This window comes from Colobus angolensis, unplaced genomic scaffold, assembly GCF_000951035.1.
Source record: "Colobus angolensis palliatus isolate OR3802 unplaced genomic scaffold, Cang.pa_1.0 Scaffold415, whole genome shotgun sequence".
Taxonomy (NCBI): domain Eukaryota; kingdom Metazoa; phylum Chordata; class Mammalia; order Primates; family Cercopithecidae; genus Colobus; species Colobus angolensis.
Genome location: NW_012117544.1, coordinates 663,877 through 682,651, shown reverse-complemented (window position 1 = coordinate 682,651; position 18,775 = coordinate 663,877). Strand labels below are relative to the sequence as shown.

Below are 18,775 nucleotides of genomic sequence, written 5' to 3'. Positions count from 1 at the left end.
GCCTTCCCCTTCTGTGGTAGGAGTCCTGGAAACTCACTGTCTAGTTGTGGGATCAGAGGCAGAACTCTGGGGCATCTCCACCATGGCCTGGACCCTCCCCTGCTCACCCTCCCCACTCTCTGCATAGGTGCTTCTTCCCAGGGAATAAAGCCCACGGAACCAGGGGTCAGCCTGGCCCTGACTTTGAGCTTAGTGCAGGGAGTGATGCAGGGTGTGGGTTTATGGGAATGAGATCCTCATTCTCAGTGTCATGTCTCCTGTCTCCTCTTGCAGGCTGCGTGGCCTCCTCTGAGCTGACTCAGCTGCCTACAGTGTCTGTGGCTTTGGGACGTACAGCCAGGATCATCTGCCAAAGAAATAGCATAGGTGGCTGATACAAACTCGTACCATTAGAAGCAGGTCAGGTCCCTGCTAATCTATGGTGACAGCAACCGGCCCCAGTGATTCCTGAGAAATTTTGTGACTCTATATCAGAGGACATGGCCACCTTGATTATTAACATGGCACAAGATGGAAACAAGGCTATTACTGTCACTCATGGGACAGCACTGCTTCTCATCTCACAGTGACATAGCACAGAGTGAAGTGAGATGCCAACCCATTCCCATCTGTGTCATTCTTTCCCTTCAATCTCAAGAGGACTGTGGTCACGGCCATCAGCAGGTCTGGCCCAGTTCATTCAGATTGGAGACCCCCAGGCTGCCCTTCCCTCCAGTCCTCCAGGCAGGCTCATTAGATGGTAAATCAGGAGTGGATACACAAACTATTATTATCATCACATTCCAATTTTTCATGAAGTAGAGGAATGACTGAACATGTGAAGCAGAAGCATAGAATAACAAAAAAGGACTAATTGAGCTTGTACAGCTAATAATTGAAATATCTGTCACTTTAAAAACAGGATGTGACTGACAACAGATTAGATGATGTAAAACAAAAGATTGGCAAACTTGATAATGTAGCACCAGAAAAATATTCAAAATGCAGCATATAAAGAAAAACAATGATGAAAATGAAGAAAGCATTATTGGATACGTATAAAGAAAATAAAGGTGAGTTGTAGGACGACTTCAAACAGCCTGAGGTTGGCTGGCAGTATCGTTCACACCTATAATCCCAGCACTTTGTGAGGTCTAGAGGGAGGATCTTTTGAGACTAGGAATTCAAGACGAGACTAGGCAACATAGCTCTACAATTAAAAAAAAAAAAAAACTTAAAAATTAACTGGGCTTTGTGGCCTGCACCTGTAGTCATACCCACTTATGAACCCAAGGCAGGAAGGTTGGTAGAGCCCAGAAATTCAAGACTGCAGTGAGTGAGCTATGATCATGCCACTGGACTCCAGCCTGGGCAACACAGCAAGTTCCTGTCTCTAGTATAGGGTCTCTATCTGTCATTCAGGCTGGAGGGCAGTGGTGCAGTCATGGCTCACTGTTGCCTTGACTTCCCAGACCCAAGTGATCCTCCCAGCTCAGCCTCCCAAGCAGCTGTGAATACTGGCGTGCACCACCATGCCCAGCTAAGTTTTGTGTTTTTTTTGTAGAGAAGGGGTCTCCTTATGTTGCCTAGGCTTGTCTCAAACTCCTGGGCTCAAGCAATCCTCCAGCCTCAGCCTCCCAAAATGTTGAGATGACAGGGGTGAGCCACTGCACCTGGCCTAAAAAAAAAAAATTTAAATACAACAACCTAAAGTATGTATAATTGACATCAATGGAATAGAAAAGATATGGGTGAGTAGAAAAGAATATTTGAATAAATAATGGTCAAATGTGTTACACATTTGGTAAAACATAAAAACTGGTATATCCAAGAAGTTCAACAAAACTGAAATGCAAGAATCATGAAGCAAACAACTCCAAATCACATAACAGCCAAATTAATAAAATCTGGTGATGAAGAGCCACTTAAACACATGATTCTAAGAGTACATTTCTCATGTACTCTTTAAATTTAGGACTTAAAATTTAGGACTTTAAATTTAGGTTTGATGAGCAGAGTACAGGTTTGGAGAAATAAGACAAAGTATCAGGTAAGTGCAGTAAACTGGGGGAAGAGCAAGGCCTGTGTTCCATTCTTCTCAGCATGCCTTGGTTTTAGATGAAGCAATGGTCCTCCTCCTCTCTCTAATCAACAACCCAACTTTACAGGTCATGGAACAAGTAAGACAAAAGAAGACAAAACAAAGACCACAGAAGGAAGCAAGTAAGAATTATTAGACCAGAGATCAAAGAAATAGAGAAGAAAAAAATACAAAGAATACAAAAGGCATGAGAAATTCCTACTTGGAAAAGAACCAAAAAAAATTAACAAGCTGCTATGTAAACCAACTAAGAAGATAAGAGAGAAGACACAAATAAGAAAAATGGAAAATTTGGCACAATACAATCAACATTATGGGGATTAAGATGATGATACAAGAACACTGTAAGCAATTATATGCCAAATCTAGGAGAAACTGACACATTCATAGAAAAACACAAATTACCAGTCTAAAGAAGAAATAAAAAATTAAATCAAGAAATAAAGAGATTAAATCAGCAATTCACAATTTTTCTTAAAACAGAGCCCAGGGCCAGAGGCCTTCACTTCTAATTCTACTAGAGATTTAAGGAGGAAATAATACCAACCACAGTCAATCTCATTCTAAAATAGATTGGGAGGACACTTCCTAACACATTCTAGAGGCCAGCCTTAGCCTCACAGCAAAGACAAACAAGGATACTATAATACAGAAAACTATGGGCTAATATTCCTGAAGAATAAGCATGGAAAATTTCTCAATAGAACAAAAGATTACCAAATCTAACTGCAGGATAAAGAGAACTTGTGGCATGAAAACACCAAATTTATCTTAGGACTGCAAGGATGGTTCTACATAAGCAAATGGATCAATGTAATAAACAATATCAACAGAGCGACAGGAAAAGGCATATGATCATCCCAGTAAACGCAGAAGCATTTGACAAACCTCACCACACTTTCAAGATAAAAAACACTTTAGCAAACTAGGCATGGAAGGAACCTTTCACAATATGATTAAGGCAGGGCCTTTATCAAAATCCACAGTGAACGTCACAGTAAATGGTGAAAGAGTGAACGCCTCCCCACTGAGATCAGAAGCAAAACAAGGACTCCTGCTTTCACCGCTGCAATTCGACATTGTCCAGGAAGTCTTAAATTTCATTAAAACAAAAAAGGCTAGTGCTACCTCCCATCACAAACATGGATCACTATGTTAGGAAATGAAAATAATGGTAATAGAAAAAATACAATGACAACGACGGTGACAATGGTTTAAGTACACAACTGAGGTTTAGTGGCTCCCAGTTACAATGCAGCTGTTCTTATCAGGATGAGAAAATCAGTCTTGTCTTCCATACACATATGGGAAGCAGGAGTACATGTAGGGTATGACTGCATTTCTCTGGACTTAAACGTTTTTCACAGAAGATCTACAGTTTATCCTGCACTCTGTATTCCGTGATCAAAAACCATGGAACAGAGAAGAACATTTCAACCTGAGACTCAGTTACAAGAAATTCACCTGCCCCACCTCCCTGCAACCATATATGCCACCTCTCTGTGCTGAGCCATAAGGGCCAGAGGAGTTCACATGTGGCATAGACTGAGGCTGGACCCTCCTACCCCACCCTCCCAGGTGACAGGTGTTCTGGGGTCACTTAGAGAAGGGAAGTCCTGGGCTCCATCTTCTTCACCAGCACGGGGCAGCAGAGCTGTAGCCAGAAGAGAGGCTGAGGCCGCCCAGTAGGAACCTAAGAGGGAGGCCAGCCCGGGGTCCTACATGTCTAAGGATTAGTCCTTGGTTTGGAAGTCTGGTGTAGTATACTGTCATCTGGGGCTGCAGTGTTCATGTTCTGAGGTTCAGACTCCCACAGCATCACCTACGGACACAAACAGGAGCCCGGGCACAGTGAGGACCTCACCTGGCAAATGCAGCTGCAGGTGCCCGGGCCCTGGTGTCAGCCTGGGCAGCTCCCGCAGGTCTGGGATTCCCTGGGAGATGCCCCGAGGTGGAGGTGCTCTGGGGAGGGGGCACAGTGTGAGGAGAGAGGGCTCCCAGGGCCTGAGTCCTTCACCCAGGATGGCTGCCTGAGCCTCTTGCCACTCTCAGGGCCTTGTCCCTTCCTGTGCAGCAGGGTCCTATGGAACTGAGCCCTCTGTCCTGGGTGCTTCCAGAGACGCCCAGCCCCTCCTCCCTCTACCTCTCCTCCAGCTCCCGGAAGACTTTGATTCGGGGGCCAGCTCCTGGGCTAAGGGAAGTCTCAGGTGGGTGTCGTGGGGCATTTGGGGCCCTGGCCTGTATGGGCATCCCCAGCCTCCTTGAAGAGATGCTTTCCAGAGGGAAGCAGATTCTCACCTGCCTCAGGCCACAGCCCTGACCAAGGGGCTATCCTGGGCTCAGTGACAGAATACGCCTGCCTGGGGGGACCAGAAACCCCCACCCTCCAGCGGTCATGTCCTGTGCAGAGGCCATGATCCTAAGAGCCTCACAGAGACCAAGTAACCTAAAGTTGGTTTCTCATCAGGCCTGGGTTTCTGATGCTTTCTATGTGTTTATATAAAACACTGATGAGAAAGAAATGAAAAGTTGAGCATGTCAATTTCTAGTTTATTGAGGGGTTGGCAGATGGCTTAGGAAGAACAGCACCAGATGTGAAATGAGACTAGACTGTGTGATGAATCCACATGAGTTGTGGCTCCCCAAATGGCCAAACCATGGTGATGAAAATCATTCACACAATCCTAAAGGCACAGAGCCACATCCTAGTTAAATGACCAAGATGGGACTAAGTCAGTCTGCGGAACCCAGAGAGGAGCTGGAGGAGGAAGATGATGGGTTTGAGGTTCACCTGCTGCTGAGCCAGGTGTTACCGATAATCTCTCAGCAGGGCCCAGACAAAATCCATGGCCAGGCTCCTGGAAGGTCCACAGCCCTGCTGAGCCTGTCCCAGGACAAACCACAGGCGAGGATGGTATGGAATAATGGCCAAGTGGCCAAACTTGAAGAAGGTGACTGTTATCACAGGCCTTCAAGGATGGAGTCTGATCTTCTGACCAGAGAAACAGACGAAGGAAGCTGGGTACTCATTACTTCCTCCTCAGTCTGCTGTACTGTGCCCACAGATGGTTTGAGTGACATCCCTCAGTGAGGAGTCCCAGAGGATGTACACGTGCATAGACAACAGGGACAGATGGTGTTGAGGATGCCCGATCCCTGATGTGCATATGGGTCAACGTCTGCTGATGGAGCAGGAAGAAAAAGGAACCTGTGGCTGTAAAGGAGGGGTCTCTAGCCCTCAGTCTCAGCTGCCTCCACATCTGTGTGCACCTCCTCAACATGGACCACATGGTTTAGACGTGAAGGGGATTGTGGAGCTTTCAAATTTTTTCCCTTGGTTACATAGCATGTCCTTCCACATATACTTGATTAGAGCTTGTGCTCTACAAACATGCCTGATGTCTAAATTAGTGACTTTTAAAAGTGCAGATGTGGGACAGACCCAGTCCCTCTGGACACATTACCCATCGCATGAACCAGTGAACACATCCCTGCAGGCCTCAGTTTTTAAGAGACAAGATTTTTGAATTAAAAAAACCAAAAAAACAAAAAACTAAATCTTTGCAGAAACCACAATTTGGAAGAGAACCTTGCTACTCTTCATTGCTGCTTGGGTTGCAGTGAGGACAGATTCACCAAGTGCTTCTGATTTTTGTGTCTGGTCCTCTGTGTAGACACACACATCCAGGAGAGTTTCAATGAGGTTGGCCGACTCCAATAGCTTTGGTGGGGTCTTTGTTTTATCCTGGTGCTAACAGAACATGGAAGAAAAGACAAGGTGGCGTATCTTGAAGATCAGAGATTTCCTTTTTGCAGGGAGTGCCTGGGCTCCTAGAGTGTTCTCAGGGGAAAAGGATCCAGGCCACTGGCTCCACAATCAATGATCACTGATACTTGAGCTGGTCACTGACCTAATTCCATTTTAGTGCTAGCTCAAATGGAAACATTATTTTCTTGCAACTATTTATTCAGCAAAATAGCACATAAATATCTAAACAACACATGCAGAAACAGTAGTCTCAAATGCAAAGCTGTCACCTCCCCACACCACACACTTTCTCACCTGAGCCCCTGAGCCCACTCTTCCCTCCTCTCACCCTTGCCCAGGGCTCCCCTCTCCTGTGCCGTTAGAAATCTCTGCTTTCTAATAGGGACAGTGACACAAAACATTTCCCCCCCTCCCTGCTGCCAGCACTCACACTGCAGAACCCAAAGTCCATCTCCTGAGAGGACATTTACATTTCTATTCTGACAGAGAGAAGTCGCCGTGATTGGAGTCTTTACCCCAAACCCAGGAGTTTCTGAGGAACACATGGGATCAGTGGCTTTCTGTGTGGGGAGGCTTCACCTCAGGGAGGCACCCAGCTCTGGGCTGAGGGGTACTCAATGTGCACTAAAGGGAAGGACTAAGGGAAGTCCCGGGTCACAGTTTGAGGGACGCATGTGCCCTGAGGAGGGGTTCCTGGTCCTGGCTCTGACCCAATCCTAACCCCAGGCCCCTTTCCTTAGCTCCTCTGGCCTGGGACCCCCCAACCCCCACCCCAGTGCTTTTCAAGAGGTTGGTCACAGCCTTCATGAGTGCTGCCTCCTCTATGTCACACTTTTTCTGTCAACATTTTGAGTAATCAGTTGGTTTTCTCTTCATCCCATGTTCCTGTCCCACCCGCCTGCTAGGGGTGGATTTATTTCATGTGTGAGGTTTCCTCAGCCCTGAGCCAGAGCTGCCTCAAGGACACCAACTGGTGGGACAGTCCTCTGGGAAAAGCAAACAGGCACCAGGAGGAGCATCTGGAGCCCTGGTGTGGGAGATGCACTCCACCCTGGGGGAGGGAGCGTGGGGGAGATGAGAAGGGACCAGGGGCCTAGGATTGAGCTGGGAAGGGAACCAGAAGGTAGGGGGTGCAGGGCAGGCGCTGTCAGCTGTGACTCAGGAGAGCTCCTGGGGCTCGGGTTCCTCCCTCTGCAGCCACTAGGGGCAGCGTGGGCCTGGGTCTGGAAGGTCCCTGCTGGGCTTCCCCCTGGGTAGGCGGTCCCAGGAGCTCCTTCCTCCTGAGTCTCCCTAAAGAGACAGAGGCAGTCTTGGGTCCTAAATCTGTTGTGCCCCCATAAATGCATTTCTAGAAGGGCCAATAGGCTGGGTGCATAAGTGCTGGGATTACAGGCATGAGCTTAGGGAGGCCAAGGTGGGCAGATCACAAGGTCAGGAGTTCGAGACCAGACTAACCAACATGGTGAAACCCCATCTCTACTAAAAATACAAAAATTAGCAGAGCGTGGTGGCACATGCCTGTAATACCAGCTACTCAGGAGGCTGAGGCAGAAGAATCGCTTGAACCTGGGAGGTGAAGGTTGCAGTGAGCCAAGATTATGCCACTGCACTCCAGCCTGGGTGACAGAGCCAGACTCTGTTTCAAAAAAAAAAAAAAAAAAAACCCCAATAAATCAACCCCAGGTTTATTCAAGCAGCAGCTTCAGGCCTCTGCAAACACAGATGGTAGAGCGAGGTGTGAGGACCCAGCTGACCCGAGGAGCCCTAGAAGGGCTGAGGGTGACTGAGGGGTCCCTTGGGGCCTGTAGTCCTGGGAAAGGGGGCGCTGGGGTCTCTCCCAGCCACTCTGGGCCCTGTCCTCACACTGGACCACACACAAGGGAAGGAAGTACTAAGCACTCTACAGCCAGAATCACTGTGAACCTCAGGAAAGGAAGGAGAGGGACCCCAAGGCTGGCTCCATTTCCCAAGCACTGTCGTGGGCTCAATCTCAGGAAATCCATGTCAGGAAGTTTCAATCCCCTCGGCTAAGCCCTGCTGTCCAGGGAAGCAGAAGTCTCTGAGCCCAGGCCCATGTGAGAATGGGGTGGGGAGAGGAGCTCAGGACGCAGTTTTGCATGGAAGCCCCGCCCTACTCTGAGGCAGAAGAGATAACACAGGGCTGGAGGCAGGCCCAGTGTTGGGTCTCAGGAGGCAGCGCTCTCAGGACATCTCCACCATGGCCTAGGCTCTGCTCCTCCTCCCCGTCCTCACTCAGGACACAGGTGATGCCTCCAGGGAAGGGGCCTCGGGGACCTAATCCTTGGTCTCCTGCTCCTCAGGCTCACCTGGGCCCAGCACTGACTCATTAGCGTGTGTTTCTCCCTCTTTCCAGGGTCCTGGGCTCAGTCTGCCCTGACTCAGCCTCGCTCAGTATCTGGCTCCCCTGGACAGTCGGTCACCATCTCCTGCACTGGAACCAGCAGTGATGTTGGGAGTTATAACATTGTCTCCTGGTATCAACAGCACCCAGGCACAGGCCCCCAACTGATGATTTATCGCGTCAGTTATCGGCCCTCAGGGGTCCCGGATCGTTTCTCTGGCTCCAAGTCTGGCAACACGGCCTCCATGACCATCTCTGGGTTCCAGGTTGAGGAAGAGGCTGATTATTACTGTTACTCATACACAAGCAGCATCACTTTCCACAGTGGTCCAAGTTCATAGGCAAATGAGACCAAAACCTGCCCTGGGCTCTCAGGCTTCCTCCTTGTTCTGAAGATGCTTCCTCACCCTGTGCAAGGGGCTTCCTGCAGCACAGCCTCGAGAATTCTTCTCTCTCGGCTCCTCTCCTTTCCCACCATGAAGTCCAAAAGGAAACCTGCTCTGTGGTTTCTCATCCAGCACAGGGAAAGCTTCCTGTTGTTTTTGTGCTGTGGTCCCTGAATGTGCAACTCTTCCTAGCTCTTCAAATGCAGGGACAGTGACAAGGAGCTTCCTGACTGCTGCAGTCCCTGCTGTTTCGAGAAACAGCCTCACTCTAACTGCACCCCCATCTCCCACGCTGTGCAGCCCAATCTGGACGGAAGCCATTACGGGGAGTTTCCAGAAACTGCATCTTACTCAACTCTGTCCACCATGCTCTAAGGGAAGATGGCCCTCCTGGCTGAGCTAATTTCCTGCACCTCTGTCCTGAGGCAGTGACCACTAAGATAAGATCTGAAGATGTTTCTGAGAGATTAGGAACAAAGAGGATGCTGTTTTCTTTTTATGCTCCTGCTCTTTGCCCCAATACCTAAGGTTGCTGAGCTGGGGAGAATTTTATCGACAGGCTCAGTGTTCATTCAGAATCCCCTTCTCCTCACATCACTGAGTCCCTGTCCTAGAAACTCCCCACAAGTGGATGGTCTCCACATAGGATGGGAGTTCCAATATGGCTCTCCAGGGAAGAGTTAACCTGAGTCAGCCCCGCTTTCTCATTGACATCCAACATTTCTAATCTCCATGGGTGTCAATACTTCTGTTGCTGAAACCTTTATTAATCTACTAATGGTAAGAATTAATTTAGAAAATATTCAGACAAGAGTTGAGTTCAAAATTTATATTTTCTGAGCCAGTTGTTAAGCAGAGCCATTATTACATTAGATTGGCACAAAAGTTAATGTAGTTTTTGTCATTACTAATGGCAAAAACCACAATTACCTGTGTACCAACCTCATATATAGTTTGGTTTTTATGAAATTTTTTTTTTTGTTGAGACGGAGTCTCGCTCTGTCACCCAGGCTGGCATGAAGTGGCACAATCTTGCCTCACTGCAACCTCTGCCTCCTGGGTTTAAGAGAGCACATGTTTGTGACCTTGATACTTTGGTGCACCTAGAATTGCTGAGCCACTTAGTTCAGTGGTTCTGGCTGCGTGTTGGTCACAAAGTTGCAGCCAAGCTGGCGGGCTGGGATGCATCCAGAGGTCAGAGAAGGTGGCCAGGCCCAGCCGGAGGGAGGCTGTCACTGTCCCTAACCTCTTTGGCAGATGTAGATGAGCTCAGCGGAAAAGGAAAGAGTGAAGTGTAAGGTTAAAGAGCATCCCATGCGTGCACCATTTCTTCTTTTCCAAAACACCCTAGGCATAGATGCCCCATTCATTCTAAGGCTACAGAGTATTCCACAATAAAAATTTTAGCCAACTTGCCTCTAACGGTTACTGCCATGATTTTCATCTCACAAATAACAACACTGCAGTGAACATCCTTATGCAGACTTCTTTGGGTTCGTGCGTGAATATGAACATACGATAAATTAAATTCCTAGAAGCCGAATTTCTGAGTCAAAAGGATGTGCACTTGTAATTTTTACTCATTATTCTCAGATTCCTCTCCAGAGGGGTTCTACCAGTTTATAATGCCAGGCATAAATACCTGGTCAGAGTACAGTGTCGAAAGTTTGAATTTTTGCCAATATTTCAGATTTTAAAATGTTACTTGTTACACTTTTATTTTTGATTTCACCTATTCTGCTTGAAGTGGAGCATTTTCTCAAATGTTTCAGTGCTGTTTATTTTTTAGGATTTGGTAAATTTTTTTTAAAATATCCAGATAAGAAGGATTTTAGTCTTTGGTGCCCAAGACTCAACTCTGAGACTATTATGTAGTTATTTACACTATTCATGATGTAACCATTTAAAACTATAAAAACCATTCTGAGCTCTGTAGCCATAGAAACACATGTGGTAGGCAAGGGAAGGCCTATAGAACGTGGTCCCTGGTTTGTAGAGTCATTTGAAATTCGAAAAGACCACCAGCATATTTTCTAGGTGGAGGTCTCTTTGAGGGCAACACTGTATTTCACCTCCTATAGTGGCCTGGGTCTTTATATATATGTGTGTGTGTGTATATGTGTGTGTGTGTATATATATATGTATACATATATGAACATATGTGTGTCATCTATTTGATTGGATCTTAGGTCTGCCCAAGGCAGCCCTGTGTCACAATCTCATTACTTTTATTTCTATCCATTTGCTTGGAGTTTTGGGAGAGCTTTAGTATATGAGGAATAGACTCCCCCCAGGAGGCAAAACAGACGAAGAAGAAGGGGCAAATGGGCAAGGAGGCTTGTACCAAGTCACGAATAATCCAGCGTAGGCTCAGAGAAAAAAGTCCTAAGATGAGCCTTGTATCTGAAACCAAAACATGCAAGATCATTAAAGTTCTGGGGATTATAACAGATAAGTAAATGAAGTTTAAGTTTTAAATGTATTGGGCACTTATATAAAGCATGAAGGCTGTAAAATTCAGAATGTGACAAGGAAATAAAGAATTTGAGATTTTAAGATATAAAGGCCCCAAAGCAAGTTTCCAGGAAAAGTGTTTATAATTTAAATTATTATTTTCTATAGACATCTTTTTTTCCCTTTTCTTAGGTATGAGGAAACCTCTCATGGAACATTCTTTTTTTTCCACCATCCAGAACAATGTGACCCCACAAAGGAATTCTAACATTAAGTAGAAGACAATTGCACTTTTTTGTAACCATTGAGAAGTTTCCTATTTGTACATAAAAATATTGATGCAGAAATCACCTGTCTTCTGACTTGTTAGACTGAAAACCATGGAAACCCTAGAAGAAAACCTAGGTAATACCATTCAGGACATAGGCATAAGCAAGGACTTCATGACTAAAACACCTAAAGTAATGGCAACAAAAGCCAAAATAGACAAATGGGATCTAATTAAACTAAAGAGCTTCTGCACAGCAAAAGAAACTACCATCAGAGTGAACAGGTAACCGACAGAATGGGAGAAAATTTTTGCAATCTACTCATCAGATAAAGGGATAATATCCAGAATCTACAAAGAACTTCAACAAATTTACAAGAAAAAATTAAACAACCCCATCCAAAAGTGGGTGAAGGATATGAACAGACTCTTCTCAAAAGCAGACATTTATGCAGCCAACAGACACATGAAAAAATGCTCATCGTCACTGGTCATCAGAGAAATGCAAATCAAAACCACAATGAGATACCATCTCACACCAGTTAGAATGGTGATCATTAAAAAGTCAGGAAACAACAGGTGCTGGAGAGGATGTGGAGAAATAGGAACACTTTTACACTGTTGGTGTGAGTGTAAACTAGTTCCACCATTGTGGAAGACAGTGTGGCGATTCCTCAAGGATCTAGAACTAGAAATACCATTTGACCCAGCCATCCCATTACTGGGTATATACCCAAAGGATTATAAAATCATGTACTATAAAGACACATGCATATGTATGTTTATTGCGGCACTATTCACAATAGCAAAGTCTTGGAATCAACCCAAATGTCCATCAATGATAGACTGGATTAAGAATACGTGGCACATATACACCATGGAATACTATGCAGCCATAAAAAAGGATGAGCTCGTGTCCTTTGTAGGGCGATGAAGCTGGAAACCATCATTCTGAGCAAACTATCCCAAGGACAGAAAACCAAACACTGCATGTTCTCACTTAGAGGTGGGAATTGAACAATGAGAACTCTTGGACATGGGGCAGGGAACATCACACACTGGGGCCTGTCATGGGGCTAGTGGGGAGAGGGTAGAGATAGCATTAAGAGAAATACCTAATGTAAATGATGAGTTAATGGGTGCAGCACACCAACATGGCACATGTATACACATGTAACAAACCTGCACGTTGTACACACGTACCCTAGAACTTAAAGAATAAAAAAAAGTAGATAAAAAATAAATAAAAATTAAAAATATATATATTGAGGCTTAATGCTAAAATTGGAATTAGTAGTTTCATATCCATACAAGTGATTAATTTTCTTTGGACTAAACCATTTCTGTTTATGATTCATCATTGTTAACTTGGATGTATTCTACTCTGAAAACAATTCAACTTTTGGTATATTTTGTTTCGTTTTCTGTATCAACTATAGCTCTTTTCTAAACACTGACAGAGATATTCCATACCTACTGATTATTAAATTTAATTTCATGGGCATTTGGATTATTAAATTATTTTAAGAATGCACAGACGGGACTTCCCCCACATTGAACTTGCAAATGTTGCTGATGCTGACTCATGCTTTTCTTTCAATCTTGGCACATAAAGTAGGCATTTTATTTTCTAGACACCCAGATGATAGCAACAGAGAGAAGAAACTCCCCAAAGCTGTTATCCTTTAAATCCTCAGGACGAATCACACCTGGAGAATCATTCACACTTGATTTACATTTTATATAAATGAGAGTTGGGTCTTAGAGCTGATGCCGAGTTAGTGAAGGACTTGGGCTGTTGGGATGGGGTGAATGTCTTTTACAAGTGAGGAAGACATGAATTTTTGGAGTCTATAGGGTAGGGGATTATTGACTAAATTGTGTCCCCAAAATTTGTACAATGAAACTCTAACACACAGTGTGTGACTGAGTTTGGGGACAGGATCTTTAAAAAGAGGAGTGAAACTGAGGTCATGATAGTAGCTTCTTATCAAATCTGGCTCGTTTCCTTCTAAGAAAAGGAATTTGCACACACCGAAATGAGACAACAGAGATGAGCGTGCAGCAGGAAGATCACGTGAGGACACAGCAAGGAGGTAGTGACCTGCAAGCCAAGGAGAGAGGCCTCAGGGAAAACCAAACCCACCAACACCTTTATCTTGACTCCCCAGCTTCCAAACTTTGAGAAAAGATGTGTCTACTCTGTAGGCCAGCAGGTCTTTGGTATCTCATTAAGGAAGCACTAGCAAATAAAAACAAAACGGACCCCAAAGACCTTGGATGTGGGAGGAGGAGGAGACGGAGCAGGGTGCAGGAGGCAGGGCAGGGAGGGGTTGGAAGTTAGGCTCTGATGTGCATCTCCTGGATGGAATCTGGACTCCACACAGTACTGTTTGGGAGAGACTTGGGAAAACATTTAACCTCCCAATACTGATTTCCTAATAAACACTGGGCCTTGAGCACAGGGCTTGGCATCACCCTATTCCATGTTATGAAAGTCTTCTTGAGGTAATGTTTGTAAAACAATCACCAAGGCATCTGGCATATATTAAGGGTTCATACACAGTCACTGTGATTTAGTTATTTATAGAAAATTGCATTAATTCTATGGGCACCAGGGGGCACCGTGAACCTTGGTCTGGGGCTCTAATGAGTCCAAGTTCCCCTGTGGTTCTCAAGTGCACAGGGTCTAACTGTTGCTTCCTTTGAAACTCCTATTATTGGGTAAAATTCTGAAACCCACCTGGCCCTTCTGATCTTGAGAAATTACCCAGAGAAGGCCCTCAGGCTCAGGGCTCAGACAAGAACTGGGGCAAATAATTTTAGGGAATGGAGAACAGATTTGCATCCACTACTCACCAGAGCCACCTAACAAAGACACAATGATAACGGAAGTAAATTTGCATGAAGAGACTCCTCTTCCTACAATAAGAGAGACCTGAGGGTCCCTCCCCAGCTGTGGGCTCAGAGGCAGACCTCTGGGGCATCTCCACCATGGTCTGGACCCCTCCCCTGCTCACCCTCCTCACTCTCTGCACACGTGCTGCCTCCCAAGGCTCAGCCCCTATGGAACCAGGGATCAGCCTAGCCCTGAGCTTCAGCTCAGCATAGGGAGTGAAGCAGAGTGTGGGGCTCTGGGAATAAGATTGTCATCCTCAGACACCGCTCCTGTCCTCTCTTGCAGGCTCTGTGGTTTCCTCTTAGCTGACTCAGGAGCCTGCAGTGTCTGTGGCCTTGGGACAGACGGCGAGAATCATTTGCCAGGGAGATGGCATAGGAACCTATTATGCAAACTGGTATGAGCAGAAGCCTCGGTACCAGAAGCCCTGTGCTGATCATCTGTGGTAACAACATCCAGCCCTTAGAATCCCAGACCGATTCTCTGCCTCCAAATCAGGGAACATGGCCACTCTGACCATCTCCAGGACTCAGACTGAAGACAAGGCTGACTGTTACTGACAATCACCAGAGAGCAGTGGTACTCAGCCCACAGTGACACAGGCAGATGAGGAAATGAGACAACTACCCTTTTTCTGTCTGTGTCGCCCTCTTACTCCAGCCCCAGCAGGATTGTGGACACAGCCGTGAGCAGGTCTGTCCCAGTTCACCTGGATCTGAGCCCTCCAGGCTACCCTTTTCTCCAGCCCTCCAGGCAGGTTCTGCAGAGGGTGGGTCAGGAGAGGACTTGGGGCTGGCAGGACCAGGTTATCCTGGTGGTGTCTGGAATGGGAGTGTCTTGACTCAAGATGACCAGAGTGGAAGGACAGGAAGAGACAGCTATTGAGTGGTCATGGTCCCTGGATTTCCTCATATGTGGTGACTGAACCTAAGTCAGTGCCTCTACTCTGTGGCCCAAATGCCCAGATTATTTTTCTGAACTGCCTATGTTTAACTGAGACCCTCAAGCCCCAGCTTCATGGCATCCTGATGTTCTGAACAGGGAAGCCTTTCACAGTGAGCACTGAGAATCCCTTAGATCTCCTTTTCAGGGCTCACCCACCCTCCATCCACCCAAGGCTGCAGGGAGGCCCTGGATTCTACAGCTGTTTCCCCACCGGAAAATGCCATTGAGTTCAAAGAATGCCTTCATACAAGAAAGTGCCCCCTTCAGAATACAGTTCAGCGGCAATGACTGCCTGATGCCCCGATCCCAAAATCATGTCTTAACTTAGGATGTCCTTGAAGTGCCTTCTAGCTCAGCACTCAATTGTCACACATTCTCTGTCATTCCTCCCACATATCTTTCCTGGGAGTATATCATGTAATTCCTACTGCACGGAATTCTCCCTCTCAGAGTAGGATTCCAGGGAACTCAAAAACTAACAAACAAACCAAAACAGTCTAGAGGTACGAGTACTGAAGAAGAGAGAATTATACAGAGAGAGAACTCTGAAGTCTGCAAATACTCATGCACTGATTTGCACTTGTGTGTGAAGAAACTCCCTCTGAAAGAGAAAAAAACACCCCAAGACACTTGAGGGAACACTCTTCAGAGGACACACAGACACACACACACTACAGTCAAAGAGAAAAGGCCCCCCAGGTAAGGGACATGAAGTTGACTCATCAGAAGAGTTTTGCCTCAGTACTGGGGAAAATGTCACATAAGACTGCTTGGTTCTCTACTAAGACAGTGTAAAAGCAAGGTAAGTTGAAACAGTTTTCAAATATTTTTTACCGGATCCAAAAAAATAGAGAAAGAAATGCAAAATATATTCTGAATCCAACAAGCACAAACATACACAGTCGGCATCCCATCAACATTTTCTGCAAAGAAATAAACAAAAAATATATATGCTGTAAGAAACAAAAAGAAATTAATCAATCCAAAGTGGCCTTGAAATCTGACAGATGATAAACTTTGCAGGCAGGAGCACAACAGCAATTCTTGTAACTATATTCTACTTGATTATGGGGGTAGAGGATGGATTTACCAGGTTAAGCAGAGATATAAGACGTAAAGACCCAAGTTAAACTTTAAGAAATGATGCCTAAAATGTCCCTGATAAAAAATAGACTGAATGAGCTTGATTACAGAGTAGATGCTATGAACGAATAGATGAGTGAACTTAATGATGCAGCAATGGAAGCTATCCCCGAAAAAAATCACCATAAAAAGGAAAGATGAGAAAAGTAAACGGAGTATGTGTGAGTTTTTGGACATTATCAAATTGGCATAATGGTATAATTAGAGGCATAAAAGGAGATAAGATTGGTGTGGTGAGAGGGAGGGCAGAAAAACAATTTAAATAGTGACCCGAGTGTTCCAAGTTTGGTTAAAAATACAAACCCACTATCCAAGAAGCTGAACAAATCCCAAACAGACACACACACACACACACACACAGAAAAAAACACACATAAAACAACACTCACCGTATTCAAATTGGGGAAAAAAAAATCTATGATGATGAAATACTCTTAAAATTAGCCAGAGAGAAAAGACGTGTTAGACTCAGGTGAACAGCATAATGATAAAAGCAGATTTCGTATTAGAAGCAATGCGGCCGGGCGCCGTGGCTCATGCCTGTAATCCCAGCACTTTGGGAGGTCCAGGTGGGCGGATCACGAGGTCAGGTAATCAAGACCATCCAGGTGAACACAGTGAAACCGTCTCTACTAAAAATACGAAAAATCAGCCGGGCGTGGTGGCGAGCGCCTGTAGTCCCAGCTACTAGTGAGGCTGAAGCAGGAGAATGGCGTGAACCCGGGAGGCAGTGCTTGCAGTGAGCTGAGATCGCGCCACTGCACCCCAGCCTGGGTGACAGAGTGAGACTATCTCTCAAAAAAAAAAAAAAAAAAAACAGAAGCAATGTAAACAGGAGGCAGTGGAGCTATATTTATACAACACTAAGGGAAACAACTTTTTATTCAAAAATCTTGAATAGAAAGAAAAGCTGGAGGCATCACACTACCTGATTTCAAAATATACTATAAATCCACAGTAACTGCAAATCTATACTATAATATCAAAACAGCATGGCACTGTCAAAAAAAAGGGGCAGGGGAGAGACAGAAACAGACAAATGACAGACAGACATAAACAAATCAAACAGAATAGAGAACTCAAATAAATTCACGCATTTACAGTCACCTCATTGTTAACCTAGGCATCAAGAACACACCTTCCGGAAGGACAATCTCTTCAATAAACTATGGTAGGAAACACCCAACACTCACACGTAGAAGAATAAATCTAGACCGTTATCTTATCATATACAAAAATCAACTCAAAATAAAGATTTAAATGTAGGACCTGAAACTATGAAAGTACTAGAGAAGAAAACATAGGATAAATACTTAATGAAATTGGTTAGGACAAGGAATTTTCAAATAGACATCAAAAGTGCAAGCAACAAAAGCAAAAATAGACAAATGTAACTACATTAAGCTTAAAAGCTTCTGCAAAGCAGAAGCAGCAATCAGCAGAACGAAGAAACAATCCAGAGAGTGGAAGAAAGTATTAGCAAACTACACATCAGGCAAGCGGTTAATACACAAAATACAGAAAACAAGACTACTCAAAAGCAAAAATACAAATAATCTAATTTAAAAATCAGAAAAAGATCTACCCAAAACTTTTGTCCCCCACCATTATTTCCCCCACCTTCTTTTCCCGACTGCCTTCCCCTGCTTGCGACCACTCTTTTTCTTTCACCATCTACCCTAAAACTTTTTTCCCACCACTTCTCCCCCAGCACCTTTTCACCAAGCCCTTCTCTACTCCCACTCATCATCCTTTTCCCCACCCTCTTTCCCCTCTCGCACTCTCGTCACCCTCTTTTGCTCCTCTATCTACCCCAAAACATTTTCCCCTGTCTTTTCCCAAAGCCTTCTCCCCACTCCTGCTCCTCACCACCCTCTTTTCCCCAACTCCATCATACTCAAATACTTATTTTCCCATCTTATCCCCACCCTGTTTGCAACGCCTTCTCCTGCTTGCCATCCTTTTTTCTCTTTATCACTCACCACCCTCTTTACCCCTCCCATCTACCCCAAAACTATTTTCTCCCCTCCTACCACTTCAGCTGCTGCTGCCGTCTCCGTGGCCGCCACCAACCGCAACGAGGAGAGGTGCGCTGTCACAGGCCCCAGCCTCCAACGTGGGGCACTTAGCTCTCCCATCTCCTCCTCCTCTAGCCGCACAGGAGCAGCTCCCGCTGCCGGCGGCCCCCCAGCGCTCCCGCGGGGCTGCGGTCTCAGTCACCTCCACCTACTACAGCGAGGCGAGGCAAGAGGAGAGCTACAGTGCTGCCGGCTCCAGCCTCCAGCCTCCGGCCTCCAGCCGCCAGGGTGTAGTAAGTGACTTCCTAAACGTAGTAGGTACATGCGGAAAATCCTGGACTGACCTGCTGCCTGCCTCAGCATGCCTTATATACTGAGGTTAGGCAATGTGGGTTCCTGGACTACATGTTCTGATTGGATGAGAGAAAACCTGTAGGCCTACTCTGATTGG

At 45.6% G+C, this 18,775-nt stretch overlaps 3 gene segments (V, D, J or C); all 3 read left to right on the top strand.

Annotated features, from left to right (window-relative positions):
• Positions 1-14,804, top strand: part of LOC105521979 — a 44,409-nt gene extending 29,605 nt beyond the window's left edge. Inside the window, 1 exon segment of the V gene segment in view lies at positions 14,752-14,804. Within this exon segment, the coding sequence occupies positions 14,752-14,778 (27 nt within the window).
• The window catches only part of LOC105521985, a 268,074-nt gene that overhangs the window by 60,308 nt on the left and 188,991 nt on the right, over positions 1-18,775 (top strand).
• Positions 1-18,775, top strand: part of LOC105521983 — a 659,966-nt gene that overhangs the window by 479,619 nt on the left and 161,572 nt on the right.